Here is a 26,526-nt window from a genome sequence, read left to right on the forward strand (position 1 = left end):
TATACACCCAGAGCTTAGAAAAGTGTCCTGAAAATGTTGGAGCAACTGAAGGAATGGGGACTAAGAACTTAGTATAAAATTATTTGATTACTTAAAAAGATTTAACATGTCTATCAGTTTCTTAAAATATAGTGATATCCCTTCCATACTTTAATTAACATAAAGTTAAATCATTATTTGTTCTTTGAAGAGTACATTTGGGTTATTTCATCAACCTTTATATTAGTAAGGAATGAGAGACATGATTGATTACATACACTTTTTTTTTTTAATTTCTAAGACTTTTTCCTCATGTCTGTAATCTTTTCTGAAATCACAATAAATACTGCTTTACATATTAACCAGATACCATAGAACTAAAATCTATTTAAAGTTTTTCTATATATCATCAACACATTTAATAACAAAATTTTTGTCAAATTCACACTTATACCTAATATTTAAGATACCTAGAGTTATACAAATTTAGTAACTGATTTTTATTCAACATTTGTTGTATTCAAATCAATCATCAAAATTTTCTCTAAATATTAGTGAATTAATAATTTTGCCAGTGATAAATCTACTTAATAGTATATTTTACATATCTCTCCATCCTTTTCCAACTTGTCATGTAAATTCCTCTGACTATAAATAATTTCTAACATAAATAATATAATTTGAATATTTGTAGAAAAATAAGTAACATTATAAAATTTTCCATTATATAATTTTAAAAATTCTTGTAAAATAATTTATGTACAATTTTCCTGCCAATATTTACTAACAAAAGTGTTATTTGTATAAGCAATTATATAAAATGTAAAAATTAATTTTAAAAATTATTTTTATATCAAGATTTAAAAAAAATCCATATCAAGTTTTAATTGCAGTTAATGTTTAAATAAAATTTTCTTTAAATTGGCCCAAATTAGCATGTGGTTTACAAATGCACTATAAAATTATAAGACATGTCTAATTAGTAAATATGACTTACCTTCTTTAACTCTTTATTCCCTCTTTAAAATGTTACAGTTCAGTTCCTTAGTCATGAAGTTAGAGATCTAATCATATGATTAATCAAAATTTTAGAAATTTAAAACATTCTGAATAAGATCTATCTTCCCTTTCATGATGTTTTATAGCAAATTACTCTTACTTTGCTAGAATTTTCATCACTGTATTTTTTTGTGTCTGATTTTCAATATCAAATATTTGCTTAACTGGAGTACACAGTATGGTTCCTAGCAACTTATCAAAATATATATATAATAAAGGCATCAAAAATTCATATGCTCCCTCTGTAATATATTTTAAACAACTATTTTATATTGGTATTTTTATTATGTTTATATTAAATACTTTACCCAAGAAAAGTTGAGGTAGCTTCTAATATAATTTTAATATATTAAAATTCATAAAATTTAAGTAGAAAGGCAGGATCATAAAAATGAAAGGATAACACATATACTTAAGATGAGGTGCAAGGGATTTTCGCTGACTGAGCATCAATTTTGGGCCCTGAGCTTCCTGAATGAGAAAAACAGAATTAAGATGTTTTATCAGTTTTTATTAAAAAATAATCAGAAGACTTCAATTTTAAATGTTTAATTTTACTTTTTTGTTTTAAAATTCATGTTATGATATTCACCATTTAAGGTAATACAACACTATGTAACACACCTGCCTCATTCAATGTACTTATGTACTTATTTCAATTATAAACTGGAAGTCATACATAATCACCATGGTTGTTTTGTTTTTTTATTTTGGAAAAGTCATTTAATCTAAAAATCATATTTCCATTCATTTCACAGGGATTGTCACATGAACCAACCAAATGTAAGAAAGCCAAATTTCAGAGGCTACTCAACAGAATCTGTATTTCTTTACAGATATGCTTAGAGATGCAAAGGCACATTTTTTTTTCTTTTGAAGCCTGAAATGGCAAAACGGTTTTGTGAATACCAGGGAAAAAGTTCTATTCTAGTCAGAAATTACTTTTTAACTATGAAATTGGATTCTACACACCAGTCAATATTCAATACTGAAGTTTAAAAGTGCATGATATATGGTTGTTGTTTTTTGTTTTGCGGTACGCGGGCCTCTCACTGTTGTGGCCTCTCCCGCTGCGGAGCACAGGCTCCAGATCAGCGGCCATGGCTCACGGGCCCGGCCGCTCCGCGGCATGTGGGATCTTCCCAGACCAGGGAACGAACCCGTGTCCCCTGCATCGGCAGGCGGACTCTCAACCACTGCGCCACCAGGGATGCCCCATGATATATGGTTTTAAATAAAACATTAAAGTGCCATTTTAAGTTCTTTATTGACATTATATCACACAGTACTTTACAGGTAGCCTAACTTAATTAAACATGTAAATATTTTATTCTCCAAAATATGAATAAAATGTCTTTTACAGTGCTTTTGAACACTCTAGTATTAGTATTAGTCTAGTATTAGTATTATTAGTCTAGTATTAGCTAACCGTTTATGAGTTAGATTTTTTTAACATGATTTTTAATAAGTTAATAAGTACTACAGCTGTAGATAGTAACCATTTGATAAATAGTAACAAAGTTTTAAAATGGTACTTAATTTATATCTTTGATCACTTCAATAGTCAATGAACAGCCTCTCTTGTTTCTCTAATCCCCAACCTTCAAATTTTAAAAGCTGTAAAATTTCAGCAACTGTCAGCTTATGTGGGTTTCTAGAAGAGAGTCGATGTCGTTACATATGTAAATGTGAGCTGTACATATACATACACAAATTCTAACACACGTGTACTTAAGAGTCATCAGATGAACCTCTTTTCAGAGGTACAAGGTTGACCCTGGTATCTGGATACCCAAGGAAGCTGCTTGTAGGTGTCCGTTTAGATTATTTTGCAGAAATGGTCAATGTAGAATGGTGTTGAATATCTTGGGCTCTCCCAGACTGCTCCAGCTAATCCTGACATTTTATTACAATATCAATATTCTGGTTCTCACTGACTACACTAAAGATAATTTTGGCATAAGAGTAATTGCTGCTCTTACATGGGTCTAGGACTGTGCCAAGCCTTTGCTCTCTAAAGCATTCCACCTTGAAAGATGTTTTCATCTTGTAGTATACTGTAAAATTTTTGTAAAAATATTAGTTGTAAACTTTTTCTGTGATAGATTGTTTTCTCCTATTAAGAACTATATTTACCCCTCTTAAAAATAACCCAAAGTTATTCAGTATGGTTCGGCCTTATCTTTTTAACTGCTTCTAGCATTACTTTATAACCAATCGTTTTTTCTTCTAAGAATAGAAGTGTTTCCATTATAAGACCACATTTCAGCCAGGGCTGACTCTGAATTATGTCTGGATTCTCTACATGGCTTCTCTCTCTGCTTTGGGAAGCTTTTTAGTTAGACAAGCACTGTCAGTGGTGAAAGGAAAAAGGCTAATTATTACTTGCTGGAGTCTTGTTTCAGGCATGCTGTAGCTTTGTGCAAGGTCCATTACGCTGCTGCTGTTGTCACTTGGATGCTATATTTACAGAGAAGTGGTTCAGCACCCAGCACACTAGTGATTGCCAAACACATCTGAGCATGTCATGATGAATTTTTTAAACATTAGCAGAATGTGTGACAGAACACCGAGCTTACGTAAAAGAGATGCGGGGCACGGTTGTCTAGGTAACTGATTACTGTCAAGTTTGCCAGATACAATAGATAACTGCCTAGATAGAATACCTAGGACATTCCTTTTAAAGTCAGGTAGCTTAGAAGATGTTTGGTTTCTTCAGTGTTCTCCACCTACTCGGGTAATATGGTTGCTCATGAAACATTCAATAGTAGGGTGAACTGTGGTTGCCAAGATGGCTACTGTTGTACCCAGGAGTCCTGTATCTATAAAACTGGGTGGTCCAGACTTGCTTTTGGAAACAGAAGCCAGAGAATGAAAGGTGTCAACAGTCACAAATAGTTGATCATGTTGTCTTTAGTTGATTATTTCTGTCTCCCTACCCCTCAATCAAAGATGCTTTTGTAGTCTCTGTAGTCAAGACAGAGCTTTTTCATAATGGTTATTTTGGTAGGGTTAAATATCTTATGTTTAATACCTTGGAATTAAATATCTAAAATAAGATTAAAAATATTTTATATTTATAATAATTTTACGTAACAAGTCCTAAATCAGTGTAATGTGCCTTCCAAACCCCAGAGCTCAATTTAGAGTAATACAGCAGTTAGTGAAATATTTGTGTTTGGCATTTCCTCCATAATTAATCTGATGTTGCATCAATCATTTTGATACTTATTCTCCTTACTACTAATATATTTTTAGCTAAAATTGTTCCAGTTTATAATATTTTAAATAAAAAGAGAAATTACTTTGAGTACTTTTTTCTAAAACTAGAGTTTTTGCATTCTCTAGCAACAGGTGATATATTCTTATATTTTAGTAATTATATCAATGTCCAAAAATCTACTATATAAATCTTTATAGAAAAGGAGAGTGAACAAAATAAACACATTAAAGAGAAAATTAAGAAGTGCAGAGTGCCTCTGCAATTTATAACTTTCCCCTTTCTCTTGTCCCTCCCAGAAGTGGGCTAGCTATAGCTATGATTTTATTTAACTCGCTACTGGTCACTAGATCAAACCAGAGGTAGATACAAAAGTTGAAACATTTTGATTCTCTCTCTGGATATTTGAAACTGACATTGAGACAATTAATCACTTGCTGTATGTGGCTGAGATGTAAATAGAAATGATGCACACTTTGCCATATGGCCAATCTACAGAGAAAGAAAACAAAGTAGATAAATACAGAGTAGTGTAAGAGACTGAGTACTGTTGTCCAGTTCCTAGATTCTAGGCTTGATGAGTCTCACCTAGATCCTTTCTCTTGTGGCCTGGGACACACCTACACATGGCTTTTAATGCCTTTAGGTTTAAGCTAGCTCAAAATAATTTTTCTTACTTGTAAGCAAGAGTTTTTGGTCAACCAGTAGAGAAGTCTTTTCTAGTTATATAAGGCCATATTTATTTGGAATCCATCTATAAATTGATATTAGTTAGAATTACATAACTTCCTAAATTCTGTTGACTCTATACAGGTTTAGTAAACATAATTTATATATAAATATATAAAATAAGTATGTATACAGACATACGCACATATCTGCCATAACCATGTATGAAAGTTGACACCCTTAATTTAACATACTCAGTATATCATTTGTAGTTTTAATAGAGATTAGTAGAGATTATACAATTTTATTAGATTTTACCATATCTGAAATCTAGTCTATTCATATTTATCTAGATAGACTATAATGATCTAATATATGTTTATTAGCTGAAGAGTATGAATTCAGGGTTAGTTTAACTTTGTGATAACATTTTTCAATGATTATAATAGAATTCTTAAAATTTAGAGTGAATGACTCTATTCATTTCATTGAATGACTATTCTAAACTCAATCTTATTTATTTCAATTTCCATTATCTCAAAGGGTATTTCCTAAAAAGGACTCAGATTCTTCAGAAAATCATCTGATTTAGTGTACAGACACTGACATCAAAATTCTGTGTTCTGTAAAAATACTGCCATTGACTTGCTCTGTGATCAAAGTTAAGTCATGTTCTGTTTCAGTTTCTTGGTCTATATGATGAGGTCTAATACTGTTTAGCTAGTTCATTTTTCAAGATCTCGATCAACTGATAAAACATTTTATGGAGATACAAATCTAAAGTTTTCTGAAAACACCAACATAATAGAGACTGAGATGCTTTTTCACACTTTTGTATTACCTAGATAGGCCTGAGGCAAACAGGAAGAATTGGAAAAGCTATCAAATCAATGTTCATACTGTGCCTGAACTGTAGATAAATGGAAACTATTTTTAGCAACAAAAATATGGCACCTGTTATGAGTACTTCCTTTAGAAATGAATGTTCTTCGGGTTCACACTGAATTCCACACAAAATAGCACAATTTAGAAAACCCTGCGACACAAGGCAATCGGTTAGCGTGTAAACTGGCTATTTCCTTTTGGAATTGGTATGCACTTTGGCTCCCCTTAGGCCCCTGTAATGAAAATCTTGCTGAATCTCTACATAAAATCTAAACTGGAATAAGAAAGAAAAGAAAGTCAGCCACACGTGACTGGGCATGTTAAAGAATTCTAATATTACAATCCAACTCTGTGTTGTATAATAATAGGTTACAGTTAAATTATTTTTACAGAAATTTCCCACATCAATGAAAATGTTTAAAAATTATTTTAATATTATATACATATTATAAGAAAAAAGTCTTTTAGTCTTATTGCCTTCTTGAATAACCACATTTTTATATATTTGGTAACTCTTTGTCTCAGAAGTTTCTCTAAACCTCTTTTGAGGCAGAAGATAGATGGGCCTCAGGCTGAACAGGTTCTCCCCTATGGACGGAAACTCCATAATAGCAGAAACTCCATAAAAGCAGGATGATGGAGGGGGCTGGGCCCTTCCCAGATAGAAGATAAGAGACCACATATTCCTCATTCTCGAAGTCAGGGAGACCTCCCTGACCACACATGCTCAGAAAGGCTCCCTGGAGGTCAAAAAGGGAGGGGGCGCCACCCCATAGTAAGTGATGCCAACTACCCATAGCCCTCTTCACTAGAATCCATCTTGGCTAAGAGATGTGCACGCACACAGGGGAGGACCCTGAGATAAACCAAATACGGACTCAGAACCAGGCAAAACAAGATGATTGGTCAAAGAAACCCGGAAGAAATGCCCCATAAAATTGATTCAAACTGCCACGAGGGTGCGGATCTCTCTCTCTGAGCCCGCTCGTGTGTCTATCCACACATACTGTACTCATTTTCCTCCTAATAAACACTTCAGTTGCTTCACTACTTTCTGTCTTACGTAGAAATTCATTTCTTCATGGCTGATCCCTGGTGGTCTGGTGGCTAGGATTCTGCGCTCTCACTGCCGCTGCCTGACCTCAATCTCTGGTGGGGAGCCGAAATCCTGCTTTAAGCTGCTGCAGGCCGAGGTCACCCGTATCACTTTCAACTACACTTTTCCTCATTGTCCCCATATCTTCCTGTAGAGGTTACCCATTTACTCCCTCACTTAATATTTCTCTTACATACTAGCTACTGCTTACAGATTTTCCTATGCTCACAGCTCTCTCCAATTTTAATTTTATCCTCATGGTCAGTTAGGCTATATCTTGAAGCATATATTCCTTCTAATTTCTTTTTATTTCCACTCTTTCATTTCCTGTTGCCTTTTTTAAAAGGTGTTTTTGAATGCAGATATAAGCATGGCTTTTTTTTCTGTTTACATTAACAGGATTTTGCACATGAACCAAAGCCTTTTGATCTAGCTTATATTAAATGGAAATATTTAAAGTATCCATTTGATGAAATAACTCAGACAACAGAAAAACAAATACAATATGATCTCACTTATATGTGGAATCTAAAACAACAACGAAAACCTGAACTCACATAAAAAGAGATCAGATATGTGGTTACCAGAGCAGTGGCGGAGGGAGGGGGCAGGATTGAAGGAAGGTAGTGAAAAGGTGTAAACTTCTAGTTATAAGATATGTAAGTACTAGATATGTAATATACAACAGTGATGAGTATAGTTAACACTGCTGTATTGTATATAGGAAAGTTGTTAAGAGAGTAGGTCCTAATAATTCTTATCACAAGGAATTTTTTTTCTTTTTTGCTTTTTTTTATTGTATGTATATGAGATAATGGAGGACATACTCTCTGGATTGCTAACTAAAATTACTGCAGTAATCATTCACCATATATATGTCAAACCATTGTGCTGTACACTTTAAACTTATACGGTGATGTATGTCAATTATATCTCAATAAAACTGGAAAAAAATGATAAAAAAGTACCCACTTGAAATCCAAATGTACTGTTTTGAGATCCATGACGTGGCACTCCTGGGTTTTCACATGAGGTACGTGTGGGTTCTGAAATAAAGATTAAAAATGTGATATTCCTTTAAAATTTACAGTTTTACTTAAATGTATATTTCCCTCACATAAAATAATTTTAAGAGATCTAGGGTTTAATGAAAGGGCCCTGGGTAATAATAAAGAGTAAAATCTAATCTCCATGAACAGAAGCCTGCTAATCTTAAAGCAGGAAATTCAGGTAGACTGCAGTTTATATGAATTATGCAATTCTTGAACTTTGAACCCTTCTAATATAAAAGCACTTGACATCTAACTAACTCTGTGAATAAAAAGTTAAGGGAAAATGACGGATTTGAAAGAGGAACGCATACATAAAACATTTGCTCAACGACTTTACTAAGTTATAATATCAAGTAGGGTAATATTCCCTTCAAGAAATAAATTATTTTTCCAGAAACAGGACTTAGTTATTTGCATTTTTCACTGACACCTGTAGGAGATTCAGGCATAAAAATGGTAGGGCTGGTAGTCTCTGGTTTGGCTAGCTTGTATGACAGGTTATTTGGTTAGTTTATTCAATGTGGAATTTAATTTTAGGAGAAAAGGGAACACTCATATACTGTTGGTGGGAATGTAAATTGGTGCAGCTGCTGTGAAAAACAGTATGAAGGTTTCTCAAAAGCTAGAAACAGAACTTCCCTATGACCCAGCAATTCCACTCCTGGGTATATACCCCCCAAAAAACTAAAACACTAAATCAAAAAGATACATATACCCCAATGTTCATAGCAGTGTTATTTACAATTTCCAAGATATGGAAGCAACTTAAATGTCCATTAACAGATAAATGGATAAAGAAGATATGGTATATATATATATATATATATATAAAAAATACTACTCAGCTATAACAAAGAATGAAATTTTGCCATTTGCAGTAACATGGATGGATCTGGAGGGTATTATGCTAAGCAAAATAAGTCAGAGAAAGACAAATACTGTATGATATCACTTATATGTGAAATCTAAAAAATACAACAACTAGTGAATATAACAAAAAAGAAGCAGACTCACAGATATAGAGAACAATCTAGTGGTTACCAGTGGAGAGAGGGAAGGAGGGAGGGGCAAAATAGGGGTAGGGGATTAAGAAGTCCAAACTACTATATATACAATAAGCTATAAGGATATACTGTACAACACAGGACACATAGCCAATATTTTATAATAACTATAAATGGAGTATAACCTTTAAAATTATGAATCACTAAACTGAACACCTGTAACTTACACAATTTTGTACAGCAACTATACTTCAATAAAATATATGACAACAAAACACAAAAAAATTTAGGATTACAGAAATGTACTTAGAGCCATTTTGAAATCAAAGTACCTTTTTAATATTTTTGAAGCAAGTCTAATTTCACTTGAATATGCTTTATTAACTATAAAGCTCTATACAAATATTAGTACTGATATTTCATGATATTAATCTGGAAGCTTTTTTCCTTTTCATTTTACTGATAAACAGGGAAACTATTTTAAGCATTTATTCTAGAAGTTTTACGTACTCAAAATAATATATGTTTAACAATATTAATTTTCAGTGCCTTCCAATGGTTTCTATATTTTACATTTATTTTTCACATTTAGCCAACTATAGTTTATAGGATAAAGTAAACCATTAAACCTCCCTACTATCTATTAATTCCCAAATTACTGAGCATTATTGATCTTTAATTAATATTACCTATGCAGTGAGGTGATGAACCACTCCAAGTGCCATCTGCTTGACATATTCTGGTGCTAGATCCCACTAATATGAAAGGAGAATTGCAGCTGAATGAAACCTCTGACTGGTATATAAAGCTTTTGCCTTCTCTTTTCCCTTGGGCAGGTATACCAGGGTCACCACAAAACTTTGCTGGAAGTGAAAAGAAAGAGAATTACACAGTGATTTAGATTCATCAGAGTAAATGTCATCAGAAAAATGACAAAAATAACTGAAATACTGCACTAAAGTGACATGCTACCCATGTTAATCTATCCCAATGAAAATTTATCTTTTGTCTACATGAATAAATGCTGAATATTCAATTCAGCATAATACTTTTTAAAAATTAGTCTGATTCAAATATTTTTCCACCTAGTAGACCACCTTAACAATTGTAGATTTTTTGGTATTTTTTTGTTCTATACTGACCAGAATCAAACCACATATTTGTACATATATGCTACAAAGTTGGAGTGTATTCTTGAAAAGACATGTGATTCACAAATAGCTCTATCAGCAACAAAAAAACAATGGTCTAGGATATACTCTCCAGATTGCTATGTATTTTTTAATGTATATAAAAGATATAGTTATTTGTTTCAATGATACGTGCTCTGTTGAACACTCGGATCACGTATCCTAGTATCCGAGTATTTGGTTGTCTTCCTCTTCAAAATATTGGCGGGGGGTGGTGGTAGTTTTTTAAAGAGAAAAGAAGGCCATCGGAATCCAGATCCATACAAAACCAAGGAATCTCAATGTTCTACAATCACTGAAGAAATCAACTTGACAATAGTTCTAAACAAATTGATTAGATGATTCCATTCAACATATATTTTTAAAGTACTAAAAAACAAACACTATTCTAGGTAATATTAGGTGCTTGCACTTATTAGTAAACAAACTAAGGTTCCTGCACTTGTGGAGTTTATGCTTTTGTGAGGAAAGCAAACAAATAAACATAATTAATAAGTAAAAATGGTAGTATATGGGAAGATAATAAGTCCCATGGGGAAAAATACTGTGCGAAGGAGATCAGGACTGTACATGTGGATGTGCTAGAAGGTGAGTAGTGGTAGTGGATTTTAATAAGGTAGCACGGGTGTCTCTCACTGAGAAAAGATTTGGAGGAAAAAAACCATTTAGCCATCCATTCTCTCGCAAGGAAGAACATTGCAGATAGAGGAAACAGCATTGCCAAAGCCCTGTGCTGGGTCAAATGTAGCATGCTGGAGGGAGAGTAAGGCCAGTGAGACTGGAGCAGAGTAAGCATGCAGAACTGTAGGAGAGGATGAGATCAGATGGCTTCAAATCTAGTAGATAACTGAGGCGAAGTACATATAGCATGTTTTCAATTTCTTTTTTACTGTAGTCCAAAATACATAACATAAAATTTACTATTTTAACTATGTTTTAAAAGTATACTCAATTTTTAAATTTGCAGATTCAGCACCTGAAAGCTTATTCCCCTATAAAGCAAACGGAAATAACCAAATGTTTTTAAGTATAAATGTAGCCTTAAGATAGTTATAGGTTGAGTGACTATAAAATGCATCATCCAAACCAAGACACTTTTGAGAGTAAAAGGAGGATTCTAACTGGATAGGACACCTACGAGGATAACAGAATAAACAAGAATTGCTCCAGGAAACCTGGAATAAATGAATACCATATTTATAGAATACCTTAGTCTCAAACGCAGTGTTCAAAGACCTTCCCTGAAATTCAAGACTCTAAGAGAAACTTGGACTTTTAAACCTCTTTTTAGAAACATTTTTTTCTTTTAAAACAGTTAAGATGAAAAGTAATCATAAAGTAAATATTAAAATAAAATAAACTGGGGAAATGTTCCAAGTATAGTAACACATGTAAAATAAATATTTATTTATTGTGTTCTGTTTTAATTTTCACCATTTCTTAGATATTGTAAGCCTTAGTGGTACTTGGCATCCAAGCACTTCTAGCAACATAATATCAAACCCCAAAGGCCAGGCTCCTTGTGTTATTAGTCTGTGTATCTCTAGCACATTTTAAATTCAATGGATATTTCCTCAGTGAGCATTATCAGTGGGTACTTCAGCTTTAGCAATCATTTCTATTACTAAGTTATCTCACAGTTATTTTATAATTTACTTCTGAAATGTTTCTCTAGCATATTTCTGCTGAGTCATTCAACTCAGAATCTTATCTTTATTCAATGAAACAAAGAAAGGAGGAGAGATGCAACCACATAAACTCTTCAATCCCCCTTCCCAGCCCCCCCATCATTCAATCTGTTTTCTATCTTTAGATTTTCATGTACTAAACCAAACAACCTATTGGTGTCAAGTTTAGAGGCTTAAGACACAGGGTTTATTTTCAAAAGGCTTCAGTTCACAGTGATATAAACTTTAAGATAAAAAGGCATAGTTTGAACAGATTTAATGAGAAAAGATTTTCTTCTTTGTTAAATACCTAAAATTATTGAATTTGGCTATTCAATGGATAAGAGAATTGTCTCTTAGGTCTACCTCTCTGAACTGGAATTCATACTCTGCCATTTACTAGTAATATGACTTTAGGCCACACAATAATGTAGCTGGTCCCCCAAATGATGGCAGAGTTACCCAGTGTCCTTACAATTTGACCTCTCTGAGCCTGTGTCATTATCTATTAAAATGTCATGACTAAACATACTTAGCCAGGAGTTCTATGTACTAAAAATAATATATGTAAAGCAACTGGGACAAAGTGAGCCTTATTATATTTGGATATTTATTACAATTTAAATGTCTATAGTATGTATTTTATTATTATTTGCATTTTAATAGATCAAAAAATAAAACATTATATCAAGAAACTTTTTGATTGAGATTTTTTCATTCATATCAAACAAACTTTACCATAAACTCATCTCTGTAAAATCCCCTTGTTGCTATTTATTCTGAAGTAGCTGTAGAATATCTAGTCTCATTCAGAACACATTGGTCTGTTTTAAGATCATCCTTAGCATCAGAATTTTAAGGGTCAATTTGTGTGACATCAACCTTGAGGCTTGGAACACACTCTAATAAATCATATTACCTAGAAGGAGCTTCTTTAGATGTTGCATAAATTGAAGTCTAACAGACCACAATTGCAGAAGTAAATTAGTTTTGTCTCATGCTCAATAAAACTGGTTAGTAATACTCTCTGTAGCAAATGTGATATGAATGATCTGATGGGCCAGCAAAATGGTGGCATGCAATCACTTAATAGGAAGCTCTTCAAATAAACTATCAGGTTTATGATTGGCCTTTTGAAATGAGAAATTTTAAATTAATAATGTAGCTTATTTTTTCCACTTTTTCAGTTATGGGTGGAGCTTTTGCATCACATTTTAAGAGATCCTTTCTTACTTCAAGGTCATTTAGGTAGTGTTATAATATTTAAAACTTTTATATTTAATTCCCTAATGATTTGACATTGATTTGCTATTTGGTGTGAGACAAAGATTGTGTGTGTGTGTGTGTGTAAACGAATTGCCTTATTGCGTTAATTGAAATGTCCATTCTTTCCCCACTGATTTGTTCTATAATACATCAAGTATCAATAAAATGGTTCTGTGCTCTCTATTCTCTAACACTGGTTTACCTTCTATCCCTGTACCAATGCTGTAATGTCTTAATTACTATAGCGTTCTAAGTTTGATACCTGCCAAGGATTGCACTATATACCAGAGGTACAACAGTGAACAAAAACAAAAATCTCTGCCTTTAAGGAACATAAACCTGAGTAGAGGACATCACCCAAAAAAACAAGATGTGTAAAATGTAGAGTGTGTTTTGCAAACAAAGCAGTTTAGTCTAAAAGTTAGAGCAGAAGGAACATAATGGTTGGATTGCATAAAAAATAGCTACACTGGTAAATGCTGATTTTAATTGAATTTTAATTATGCATGGGAAAGAGCTTAACAATCTCATATTTGTCCTGGAAAAATCTGAAAAAAATTATGTAACAGCTGTAATCACAGTAAGTAGCTCTAGGAGAGTGAAAACATAATTTTAAGTATGGAAAGTATACTTACGTAAGCACTGTGGTACTTCTCCACTCCAGGTACCATTCCCTACACAGGTCAAAACAGCAGGAAAGGATAGTTCATAGCCTGGAGAACAGATGTAGCTAATACTAAAGCCCCAGTCGAAATTTGTTCCTTCCAACCTTCCATTAGAAATCTGGGGAGGAGTTGGGCAGGTAACAGCTGTAATTACATTAAAAACGATTAGACACAGCTGTTGAAATATCCTGGTGTTAAAAAAATAAATATCATTAGAAGAGGCATATGTGCTAATTCAACCTTTTGGAGGACAATATGGTGTGGCATGTTTTATTCTCCTGGTAGTATTCCTGAAACATCCCTGGAATCAGTCTTTCCAGGATGTGACAACTTGGCAACATAATGGCTACTGGTTGTCAGATATTCTCTTACAAAATAACAAGCTTTCTGACATCGAAGGGAAGGCAAAGAGAGGGTGACCTTCTATCCAGTATACTGCAACTGATAAATTACTGGTTTTATATAAAATTATTTTCCAGTGACATTTAGAAAGACTGAAGTGCTGGGTTGTTTGGCTATATAAAGTGTCAGCATTGTAGCAAGGAATTTGGGAGTAATTCTGTGATATTTTTGAAAACACAGATTATGTATCTCATTAAAATATCCAAATTTTGTTCTATCAACCACTTAGATTCATATGCTAAAACTTACTATATAGCTTCTAAATGCATTATAAAATTTTTAAACATTCATTTTTAAAATTAAGTTGTCCTCGAGCAAAGATGAGTTAGATAAGGTGACAGAGGTGAAGGGAAAAAGAGGGGTACCAATTATAAAATCTAAAAATGAGGAATGATTTTATTTTGATGACTAGCAACATATATAAATAAATTTTGGGAGTTGTATAACATTGTCATTATCAGAATCAATTAATAATGTATGAAATATTTTATATTTATATTTTAATAATGTATAAAATATAAAATGTCTGTTCATATATTTTCACAGACTAACTGTATATTTATAGTGATCTGATTAGGCAACTGTGTAATCAAGAAGAAAAGAAACACATTGGTATTATTCTTTTGTGTCAGATTACATCAGGGAGATATTAAACTCGCAATTCATAGGCATTTAGAAATGTACCTTAATGAGAAATCTCGATGATTAACAATCAGTATTACTATAAAACAGTATAAATTATCTGACATTGTATCTACAGTATTTCACAAATAAAAAAATTGACAAAAAATTATGAAAATATTTTCAATGGAAAAACAAATAGCATAAAGTAGTAAACTTACACCTATATTGACTAAAATATTACTTCTAGATTGCATTCTTTAAAGAAACAGGTTTACCTTTTAAGAAAAAGTACAGTTCTACAATTCACGCTGATTGTTTTCAAATTATAGAAAGTTTTTCTTCCCATCCATGAATAACTCGACCCAGGTAAAAGTTAAGTTAAAGTTCTAGTTCATTATGGTTCATTATGGTTATATTCTCTTTTAAGTATTCATCAATCAATATAAATGATGATGGTGATTACATAGCACAGAACATGATATTTTTGTTATTTTGGTTGTATGACAGTTCATTATCATTACTTACAATGAGATATAATGTTTTTGTTAAAATGTTTTAAAATCTTATATGTTATTATCTATATGGTTTAAAGCACTCAATTTTGGTACCAGAAAAAAAAGCAAAACAATACAAAAAAACACTATTTAAATTTACTTTAAATTTGCATATTAATGCAGAAAATATGTGGTGGTTATCACTTATAAATATTGAAGAAATCATTATCATACCTCTACAAGCTGGCATTACTCCACTCCAAGTGCCATTAGTTGTACAAGTCCTGATTCTGGAACCATTCAATTCCATTGTATAGCCTGGCTGGCACATGTAGGAAACATTTTGTCCAACCACATAATCATCTCCATATCTCAGTCCACTGGCTGGTATACCTGGGTCTCCACAACTGATTACTATCAATATTGGATTGGAAGAGCAGATAGTTAATGTGGCATGTATTTAATGGAAAGAAATAGTAAGCATATGCCATACTTAATATAAAAGTAGGGAAAATTAGTTATCATGCTCATTTTTAATGATAAAACATAAGCATATTTAAACCACATACTGGCAATTCCTGATTATGATCAGTTACTTATTACAGATTCTATACACATGGCTCAGAAACTGTCATTTAGACTCGAAAAGGCCAGGTTAGTATGCTATTATGTTGTAAAAAACTCTGATGTGGTAACCTCTTCTAACCTGAATTAAATAATCATGGAGAAGCTTTCCTATAGGATCGAGATTTCTAACATAACATTTGAAATTTATACTCCTATATATGGTTACTGAAATCTCTAATTTATCAGACTTGCTGGACTGAGAGTATATTTTCTGCACAGTGCCACTCAACTGGATATTATCATAGTTTTTAACTAACATAATGCTAGGTGCAAAAATAATAATTTTATTGAATAAATGAAAGAATGAATAAACAATAAAATGTGAATTTATCACATACTGGGCAAGATACATAATTTGTGGGCCTAGTGAAAAATGAAAATGCCAGAGCTAGGGATAGAGAAATCAACTTCCCATTTCCATCATCTCATTGCCATCCCAAGTGACAGAAAAATCCTCAAGAAATTGCGACCTCCACTCTGGAATGTGTTTGCTTCCTGGATTAGGGGTGAGTAAGAGGCCTCTGTCAATTGCTTGCCAAATCTGCCTTGTATTGCCAGTCTAGGAAAGGGTTAGCTGCTGCCCTGCCTCTGCCCCAAGACTCCATGAATAGAGCCAAATCCAAGCAGCCCCACCCACGCTTGCACCCAGACCCCACAAAGGGGTGAAGAACAGAGGTGAAGTGTGAGCCTCCTTCTGCTAATGACATGATGGACCGGCTGGGCAGAAGGCATCAGTGGCCCAGAGCAGGGGTGGGAGTGGGAAGGCCAGGCAGGGCCAGGGGCAGCAGGTGGTAGGGAGCTAAAGGCCTATAACCCATCCTAGAAAGACAGGGAGGCAGGGAGGCAAATTGTACAAGAGCAGACTCTCCAAACCTTCAGCACATGCTCCATTGTCCCAGTGGGCTTTGATTATAAAACACAAATTCAAAGATTAAATCATTAAAAATTTTGAGACAGTGATCACAGAGCATTAAACACCAACCACAGGAGGCTTTTGAGCACGAGATCCTAACAATCATGCTGGTCCATAAAGCTGTCTCAAATTACATATATAATATTCTCGTTTATAAAATGACGCCACACAAAAACTTTCAAAAAGACTGATGACAGCATAGGAAACAGAATTAAGTCTAAATATGGCATTTAAGAACAAAGCATAACAGAGATCATATATAAGCCACAAAAGCACTTGCTGTTTTGAGAAACATGATTTAAGCATGCTTGGCTAAACGCTTTCTGGTGGCTAAGAGAAAAAGGAAAACACAAAAGGTCACATCACTTTTCCTTTTCTGGAGACAAAAAACATGTGGCATACCTGCCTTTTAGTATTTGTTTTGCCTTTTGAATTTTTTTTTCATAAAAGGACAAATAATTTTACCAGGTAAATCTAAGTTATACTGTCTCATTTTTATTTTGAATTAACAGTAATTAATTAATAGTTCCCATTTTGGAAGTCTAGGGTTAAAGACTAAAAATAGATTAAGACATAGAAGACCTTAATGACAATTAAATTATATTGTATTTATTAATTTACCATTAAAATTATGAATGTCAAGGTTTTTTTCATATTATTCTAATCTGTTGAGCCTAAGAAATTTAGGACCATGAATGATGACATTTAAATTAAAGAATAATATTCACAACATTCCGCCTGCTAATGCTCAGAGCCCTGAAGAGTTTGCTGAAATCACTCATTGAGTGTTTCTATCTGACTCCTAACAAGAGTTTTGTATATAGGATGATTTTAATTCTTTTAGTTACTGACAAGGAAAATATTTTTTAAATCGTACAACTGAGTTGAATAGGAAATCAAATCCTACTTGTTTACCATAAGATGTCAATTCTTTTTGCAGTTTTAAAACGTGTAATCATATAAAAATGAGTTTAAGACTTCATTTTATTTTACTTGTTATTTTATATTTTTAATCTAGATTCAAAGCTAAGAAGAAGGAAAATTAAAGAGAACACCAACAGATAGTTACTGTTTTCTGGGCAGCGCTTTACAGACTGAATTAGAATTCTGGCAAGAAAGAACAGCTAACCCAGTCGTAAGGCACATGAGCTGAGTGAGATGTAGCCACCGAAAGAAGACAGAGGGTTTATTTTAGAGAAGACTGAGGAAGAGTTCTGCATATCTTGGCAGCATCATGAATGAAATGCCTGATAACAACAGCTTTAGAAGGATTTGTTCTGGTGGTTTCATAATGAAGCAAAGGTCAAAGAGGAAGTTTCCAATAGCAACAATCTTTGTAAACAGCACCTGCTCCACAAGTCAATTCAGTCACCACCAGCTTGTTTTCAGCAACAAAAAGAGGCTTTCGGGGTTTTTTTAGGCAAAACCTTAGAATAGTAGCTCTTTAGGGCTTTCCCCTAAAATTCAGAGACATTAGTGCCTAACAACAGGGTGCTGTGGTTTAATGCAAGAGAATCTTTTCTAAGGTCACCAAATCCCTTATGTACACAGCAAGAGTGCACGCACACAGCAAAAGCGCACGCACACGCATGCATCCACACACCCAACAACCCAATAAACTCCATGAAGACAGTTATTTTGTCTCTTTTCTACACTACTGTATTCTCTGAGCCTAGTCTTGGGCATGACTCATCATAAGAGATTAAGTAAAATAGTTGTTTAAAGAATAAATGAGTGAATGAGTATGTAAGGAATAATTAAACAACTCAAATTCTCAAAAACACATGAATTGTTTGAAAGGTTTGAGTTTGGTTTTGTGTGAGCTTTTCTAATTAGCTTCTATCATGTAATTGATGCTTATTTGGCATCATTTATGATAAATCTAAGTATATAACCTCTATGCTAAATATAAAACATAATTGTACTAATTCTAGTCAATCTATGCCACCTCAAAGCTACTTTCTCTTTTAACTTCTTAAATGAACATTATAAATATGCATTTTTTAAAAAAAATATGATCACATTACCCACACTTTTACAACAGAATTCATTTTTTACTCAATATCTAATGAACATTTTTATGTGTTAATACATATAGATCCATTTAACTTGTTTTTAATGACATGATATTCCCTTGCATGGATATACATGCAATATGATTCATGTAACCAAACCCCTGTGACTGATATTTGAGTTATCCCATCATTTTCCCACTGTACACAGTGCAGCAATGGACATGCTTGCTTGGACATCATTACACATGTGCTTTGCTGGGTTTCAAGTCCAGAACAGAGTTCTGCAGCACAATGAAGTTCCAGAAAGGTGCTCAAGCCACTTCCCCGGTAACACTTCTGATTCTACATAATCTCCCAACGCAAAAGTTAGTTTCCTTTTTATATCTCAGTAAGGTAAGTTTTCTCAACTTTAACCCTGGCACTATGACATTTGGGACCAATAATTCTTGGCTGCTTTATGCATGGGGGGGGGGTTTAACATTGATCTCTACCTGCTAGATACCAACAGTTCATCCCACTCACCTGCAATGTGACAGCCAAATATATGTCCAGACATTGCCCCTGGGAAGCAAAATCACCCCTGTCTGAGAACCGCTGCCCTGAAGGATAATTCTCTCTTCTTGAGAAGATTTAGATGACTTTTTAGCTTCATCTCCCCCAGTTTCATTCTGGGATAGCCCCCAGCTTTCTCTTGTGTAAAACTAGCCCAGCTCCCTGACCTATCCTCTACAAAAAAAATCCATGAGAATTCTCAGGCTGGTAAAAAAAAGATTGGGTAAGAGCCATTTCTGTGTTGGGTATTTGGAACAAAAAGCTGTAGTTTCATTCATCACTGGATATGATTAAGTATGCTGTCCCTGGCCCAAATGACTTGTAGGATGCAGGGCATTGATCAGTTTGGAAACAGAAGTCCTGGTAGGTTAAAAAAAATATCCAAGAAACAAATTATATACAGATATATATATATATATATATATATGTATACATATACAGATATATATATATATATATATATTTTTTTTTCTTCTTCTTTTTCTTTAGACCTGACAGCCAATCCTTACTTGACAAGCCCTGTCCTGGCACAGATTGTATCTTTTTCCCAAACACTATGTGCCCTAGGTACCAGAGGTGGCTCTGCCTGTTAGATTTTGTGAAAGATAATGTTTCCATACTATTAGTATCTTGAAGGGTTTCTGTGTTAACAAAAAATGTATATATGTTTTTAATGAGTATTTACTTGTGCTTAGTTTTTAGATCTTCTCTCTCAGTCTGAACATTACAGAAGGGGACTTCACCAAATCTTAAAATCAGGACACTGTTACAAGCTTCTTGGTATTGTAGCACATATCTTTTCCTTCCAGCTTGGTTTAAGTTCTGTGGATGTTTCTTAACATTTATAATTTCTCTGCCAAAGTGTTCACGATATTTGAATGCATGATTTTGATCTCATGATATATTCTTTTACTCACCCATGAGAAAATTAGTTATTTGGGGGAAACTTCATACTCCAGCACTGGTGGTGGGTTTAATAAGGACCTGTCTGGAGATGCAGAAGGATAGGCGTAGAGAAGAGGGAAGAGTTCTTGGTTTCGAGGCATATTTTTAGAGAAAGATTAAGTGTACAATTTCTCAATTCCTCTATAATCTGAAGCTGGAGAATATTAGCAGTTAGAATTTATGTGAGGAGCATTTTATCCTTTTACCAATATCTGTAATAAGGCTAGATATGAGGAAGAAAAGTAGGGGCATTACCATTATTATTAAATTGTGTTTATTCCAGAAATGTTTTCTAAAATCATGAAAATGGATAAGGAAAATCACAGGTGACACATCTACACATGTGACTGGAAAGGAGTGTTTTAAGAACAAAAAAATCTGTGTGTGTTTGTGCATGTGTGTGTTTGTTTTGCTGCTGGGAAATCAAGCAAATAAAAGGTATATTTGCAAATCACTCTGGTAGGAAATTCTCAAAGGGCAAAAATGCTTGAAATGCCAAAGCTACTTTACTGCGTGTGAAATATTAGAGACCAGAGACCAACCTTACTAAAATTTGCCAGTTCCTGGCAAAGGGCTCTATGATAGGTTCTGGGTAAATGATTTTTTATTAACTGAATCCATAAGTCATCCAATTATATTATATACCCGCGGTTCTCTTTCTATTTCATTTAAACTGTATTTTATATAAACTATATTACTATAATAAGTTAAAAATAAAATAATATTCTAAAAATTGGATCACTCCTTTGATTATCACTATGCAGGAGGTACTAGCTGCCTAAGGATAACTAGCCCAGTTACGGAGGGGGAAAACATTTAAAGTAACCAAAATTTTATTTTTAAAATGTAGAAAAAAAATCTAAACATAATTCAATTCTTTATATTTTACTTTCATTCAACCATTGTAACTAGATGATTTATTCAACTATATTTTAAGACTTTTATTAATTCTTTCCTATTCAAATCACCCTATATTGAAACGTGTGTCATGTAATCAATCTTGTTGATTTTATCTTTCAACTGATATTGTCCTAAATCTATCAGATCCCTATTTTCAATTATAATATATGTGATTCAACAGTACTCCTGTTCTTTTCTTTTGACTCATCATATTAAAATATTTCATCTCCTGCAAGATTTAGATTATTGACATACCTGTACTATATGTTTGAACTCTCATCTTGAGATAACCAAAAAATTATTGCTAAGCTATATAGAGAAAATTGCAATTTTGAGTGGAAAGTACTGTTGAGCAAACACAAATTTTACAAGTGATCAGCTCATTAAAAAATGACATAACTTTGCAGAACTCCAATTGGTAAATGTAGACAAATTGGAAAAGTAAGAGAGGAACAGGCTATAAATTAACAAAACATTTTCATATGCCTTATAAGCAATGCTCTATATTTATATCATGTCAAATATATTTGACTATGGTAAAAAAAAAAATAGGAAATAAAGCAAGAAAACAAGGAGGAGGAAAAATACAGAAGGAGAAAATGAAGTGAACTTGATAACATTGCTTCCTGAGTTAAAAAGACTTGAGTTTAAATCTTAGAATCTACATTTACTAGCTGTGTTAGCACAGGAAAGAAAGTTATATTTTCTCTGTAAGATACCATTTCTTCAAATGTGAAATAGAAAGGATAATAGTATATACTTTATAGATCTGTTCTGAGGATTAAGTGAGAGAACTTGTGTAAAGCACTTAACATAAATCCTAACAAATGGTAAGCAATGACAGATTTATTTATTATGAATAGAAATAGTAACACTTTGAATGGAAAGAAAAAAAGGAAGGTTTTGTTTTCTTTAGGTGGGTTTTCCAAAAATTGGAATCAGGAATTTGGTTTAGAAATTTAGTTCAATACTTTAAATTTTTTCATACTTAATTTAATTCATTTTAAATTCATGTTTATGTCCTTGCATATAGATACTAGAAAAATAATGCCTACAAAAGGCAATTACATTAAATCAAAATTTATTAAACATATGCTTTATTTGAATTTAATGTTTCTGGTATATATAAGAAATGAAAAAATTAATTTAATGGGAAATTTCATCCATTTATGTGGCAGAAATAACTGTTTAGTGGTGAGCTCTGTCAGTATTCAGTAAATCAGTTAAATGATTTGGTGCCTCAATTTCCTGACCTATGCATTTAAGTCTACGATACAATCTCTTCCAGCTCCAAAATTACATGATTCTATCAATCATATATTGAAATTAACTTCCACTGCAAATTAATGAGAAGGACTCTGAAACACTTGTTCTAATCAACAACAGATCACCACATATAAAATTTTCAGTATGTTAGATTCTTTAATTACAGGAGTTTAATCTGTTTTAATTTCCACTGAAACCTCTCTCTGTGTTTCTTTTTGAAGGATATTTTTATTTTTGCTTTTGGTTTGGGTTGCTACTGAGGTGTTTGCTGTGAAGTAAATCAACTGTTAAAATTCTCAGTTTCTAGTTTAATAGCAATTCATCATTTAAAAGCTAATGCTTGAAATACCTTACTCAACACAATATTTCTCCTTGAAGAACTGACATAAAAAAGAGACTTTAAATTTTGATATGTTATTTGCTCCCGGTCTGTGTTGAATTGAGTGTTTTTTAACTTGTTTAAAAATTCCTAAGGAAAACCAAAAACAATTCAGTAAAAAATTTAATCTAATTTTCAATCTTAAGAACTAGTATGTGTTTTTCTTTACTAAAGTTGGAAAATACTTTAAATAAAAGACTTAGGTATTTATCCATGAATAAAAAAAATTGTTATTCAATGTGAAAAGAAATGTTACTCAGTATATTTCCTTTATTCTGAATATATTCATTATTTCCTTCTTTTTCATAACTATATATTGAAAACATACTATATACCAGAAACTGTGTGCTATGTTATCTATAAATTACAAGCCCCCTCTGCAAGTATTTTAAAATGGAGTGGAATGGTAAGTCATGTGCACTAATAGCTAAATTAAATTCATATGAGATATCTGAGTCAGTCAACAACTATTTACTTGGTCAATTTATGTATCAGGTGCTAGAGGGTCAATGATATAAACAGCCCCAGTTACTAATGCCCTATTAAGTTTATAGTTTAGTGATGTAAGGAACTGCCATAAAAGAGTTATACAATGTAGAGAGATCAGTTTTAGCCAAAGCGGATATGAGGAAGAAGTGCCCTAAGAAGGCTTTTGCCAAATGTGCCGTTTGAGCTAATTCTTAAAGGGTACTAGGTAAGAGTTTTAAAGGCTCAGATTGGGGTGGTGTACCATGAAAACAGTAAAGCATATTTCTTAATTGTTAGAATGTTCAGTATTTTAAAAAATGAGACATTTTCAAAGTAAGTAGGAGGACTTCTTTCCTTCAAGATGGAGAAACAAGGAAGAATTTACTCTCCATTTGAAACAACTTCCCAATCCCACCCCCCTCAAAAAAAGTACAAGTTTCATCAGGCAGCAAAGCACAGTGATCCTTGAGTGACAGGAAACAAATGAGGTAATTGCTATGACTGCCTCGTCTTACTGCCCAAAGAGAGTTTCCAGGCTGTGGCACAGGGAGAAGGACCCCATGCAGAGCCCGGCAGACTCCCTGAGTTGAAAAGATGGATTGGACAGGAGACAACAAAGTGGACAGACTTAGTGAGACAGAATACAAGAGAGGACACACACACAGATCTCTGGAGACGTAAGGAGAAAACTCCTTGAGTTATTTGGCAGAATACTGATTAAGCCATGAGAAAACTGCCCAAGCTGAAGTAAAAAAACTACTCGCAAAGATTAGATGTAACAGTATCTGGTGCTGACACAAGGCCAGGAATATAACTTGTTACTGATTCAAATCAACAACTGAGAAATACTTTGCTATTGCACATTTGGCTGATATGTTCTATTCAGTGCTTATTTCAACGACCTTCCAGCCATAGTGTGCCTTTACCTTTGAAGAGACACAATATACACGAAGTATCTCAACAGTTTTCAGGCACGATATTAACTACAACTAACTTTCTCAAGAATCACAGATATGACATGGCATTAGTTTGACAGCATCCTCCTCTGAATAGATTAATTAAGCTATTTATTCAGGAAATACAAATACTCACAAAAGAGCTAAAGAAAAAGGTGGGGGATGCATCATTCGCCCAAACATGGTACAAGGCCTGCCTCCTTAGTAAATTTCTGGGAATTACTAGGTCAGCAAAGGGCTGCTCTATCACTGACACTGTCAAGAACTATTGACCTTCTCCACACCACAACACTAAAATAAGCCCAGCATCTTTTTGGATCCTGGAAGCAACATGCTTCTCATTTACAAATTTTACTTACGCCCATTTATGTTAATATTCACAAACGACTTTTAATGAGGGCCTCTACAGCAAAAGTATAATCTGTTCAAATTTCAACACACAAGAAACTTCCATTAGTCTCCTCAGAGCCTATTTCACTCAAGGGCTTTAGCAACGTCTCATGACTCCTTGAATGAGTCTCTGAACACATCCTAAAATAGCTCTTCTTTCAAAAATTTCATGATTTACATGATGCTACTGCAGTTCTTCTTAATATAAGCAGCAGTGATTTTCCAATGGATAGATTATTGTTAGTTAAATAAATTCTATTTTTCCATATATAGGCATTAATTTATATATAGGAATTTTAAATACATTAAAAAAATCCAACAAGTGGGTAATTTCATTATGATGCTGAATCTCTGAAATGCCACATTTTTTAACATCTCAAGAGGGCAAATCAGCCATCAGGACTTCCGACAATAGTTCACGAACCCAAAAATAATCAGTCTGCTTTTTCAAAAACCAAGTCAACAATTAATATGTGCTAGATTGGCAAAACGAAAGTACATTCCTTGTATTTTTAGCCTTGATTATAGCTGATAATTCATCTCTGTTTTTAACATACTGTAAAATTACATTTAATAGCACTGATATTCTGTGATCCCTCTTTTCTCTGCCAATGTGATACCTTGGAAGCCAACTGATTCTTAAACTCACTAGTGTACACGTGAACCGTAACACTATCATCATCTTTTAATGTGAAGGACAATACAAATATTCAAAACCTTGCCTGGTTTGATTAATTACAAAACACACACATACATGTTTATATAACTATTTTTCACATACCTAGTGATACTTCAAAATACTGAGAAGAAACTTACTTGTACAGTTAGGCAAAGTTCCAGACCACGTTCCATTGGCTGTGCACTGCCTAACTGAAGGTCCAGAAAGGATATATCCCTCCACGCAGGAATAAATGACTGAACTAGAAAATGTTGTGCCATCAATCCGAAAGACTTTTCCATTGGCTGTTGTCCCTGGGTTACCACACTGTACAGCTATAAAACAAAATGGTTAAGAGTATATATAAAAATAGTGTATTTAGGAATCCTCTCACAAAAAGTTAAGGACTAAATGATTGTTTCAGATTATCCAAAGGAGCAATAAAATCCTCTAAAATAAGCATTGAATTCTCTTTTATAAGGAGTTGAAATTCAAGATAAATTTATATCTTATTAGTTTAATTACTGGGATACAAATCATATAAAAGCTACTTTTTAAAGAATTTTGTGAGTCATTTTGGTAAAACTTTGCACAGTAATTACTTGAGAGTATTGCTTTGGGGTAACACAAAGTCTTTCAAAGAAGAATTTTAAGAGTCTCTGCCTAAAAAGCAGCTCATGTAAAACTGGAAGATATGTAACGAGAAGAAACAAAGATTTACTATAATTATACTTGTAAGAAAACAGATATAAAATATACACTGATTTACTATAATTATACTTGTAATAAAACAGATATAAAACACGCTTAAATATTATAAGCATCATGTATGTTTTTATTTATATAAGTATATAACTGATTTGCACTAAAACTTTATAATCTCTATTTCTGGACCAAAGTGTACAAAAAATTAACTGAGTAAAAACAAAGTCACTAAAATTCTAGGAATGATTTTCATTAAGTTTTCAATGTATCCTAAATAGGAGTCACAAACACAAATGCTTTATATGATTATTCTGTATTATGTTTAACTATTTGCCACCAATGGCATCAGTGAATTTTTTAAATATATAAAAAGCAAGCCTATATCAAATGCAGTACCTAATTTTGTTGTAGTATAAGAAGGCATCTTAATACTTTACAGAATTTGCTATCTATATGATTATGAAGTGTACTTATAATTTC

At 33.2% G+C, this 26,526-nt stretch overlaps 1 protein-coding gene across 3 annotated transcripts in view; it reads right to left on the reverse strand.

Annotated features, from left to right (window-relative positions):
* The window catches only part of CSMD3 (CUB and Sushi multiple domains 3), a 1,080,105-nt gene that overhangs the window by 32,224 nt on the left and 1,021,355 nt on the right, over nucleotides 1–26,526 (reverse strand). For all 3 annotated transcript variants that reach the window (XM_060035246.1, XM_060035245.1, XM_060035244.1), the window contains 5 exons: nucleotides 25,500–25,676; nucleotides 15,507–15,686; nucleotides 13,723–13,896; nucleotides 9,654–9,827; nucleotides 7,881–7,954 (listed from right to left, as the gene is read on the reverse strand). In XM_060035246.1, the coding sequence (XP_059891229.1) occupies nucleotides 7,881–7,954; nucleotides 9,654–9,827; nucleotides 13,723–13,896; nucleotides 15,507–15,686; nucleotides 25,500–25,676 (779 nt within the window). The remainder of the gene's footprint in view (nucleotides 1–7,880; nucleotides 7,955–9,653; nucleotides 9,828–13,722; nucleotides 13,897–15,506; nucleotides 15,687–25,499; nucleotides 25,677–26,526) is intronic.

Source organism: Delphinus delphis, chromosome 17 (assembly GCF_949987515.2).
Source record: "Delphinus delphis chromosome 17, mDelDel1.2, whole genome shotgun sequence".
NCBI classification, from domain to species: domain Eukaryota; kingdom Metazoa; phylum Chordata; class Mammalia; order Artiodactyla; family Delphinidae; genus Delphinus; species Delphinus delphis.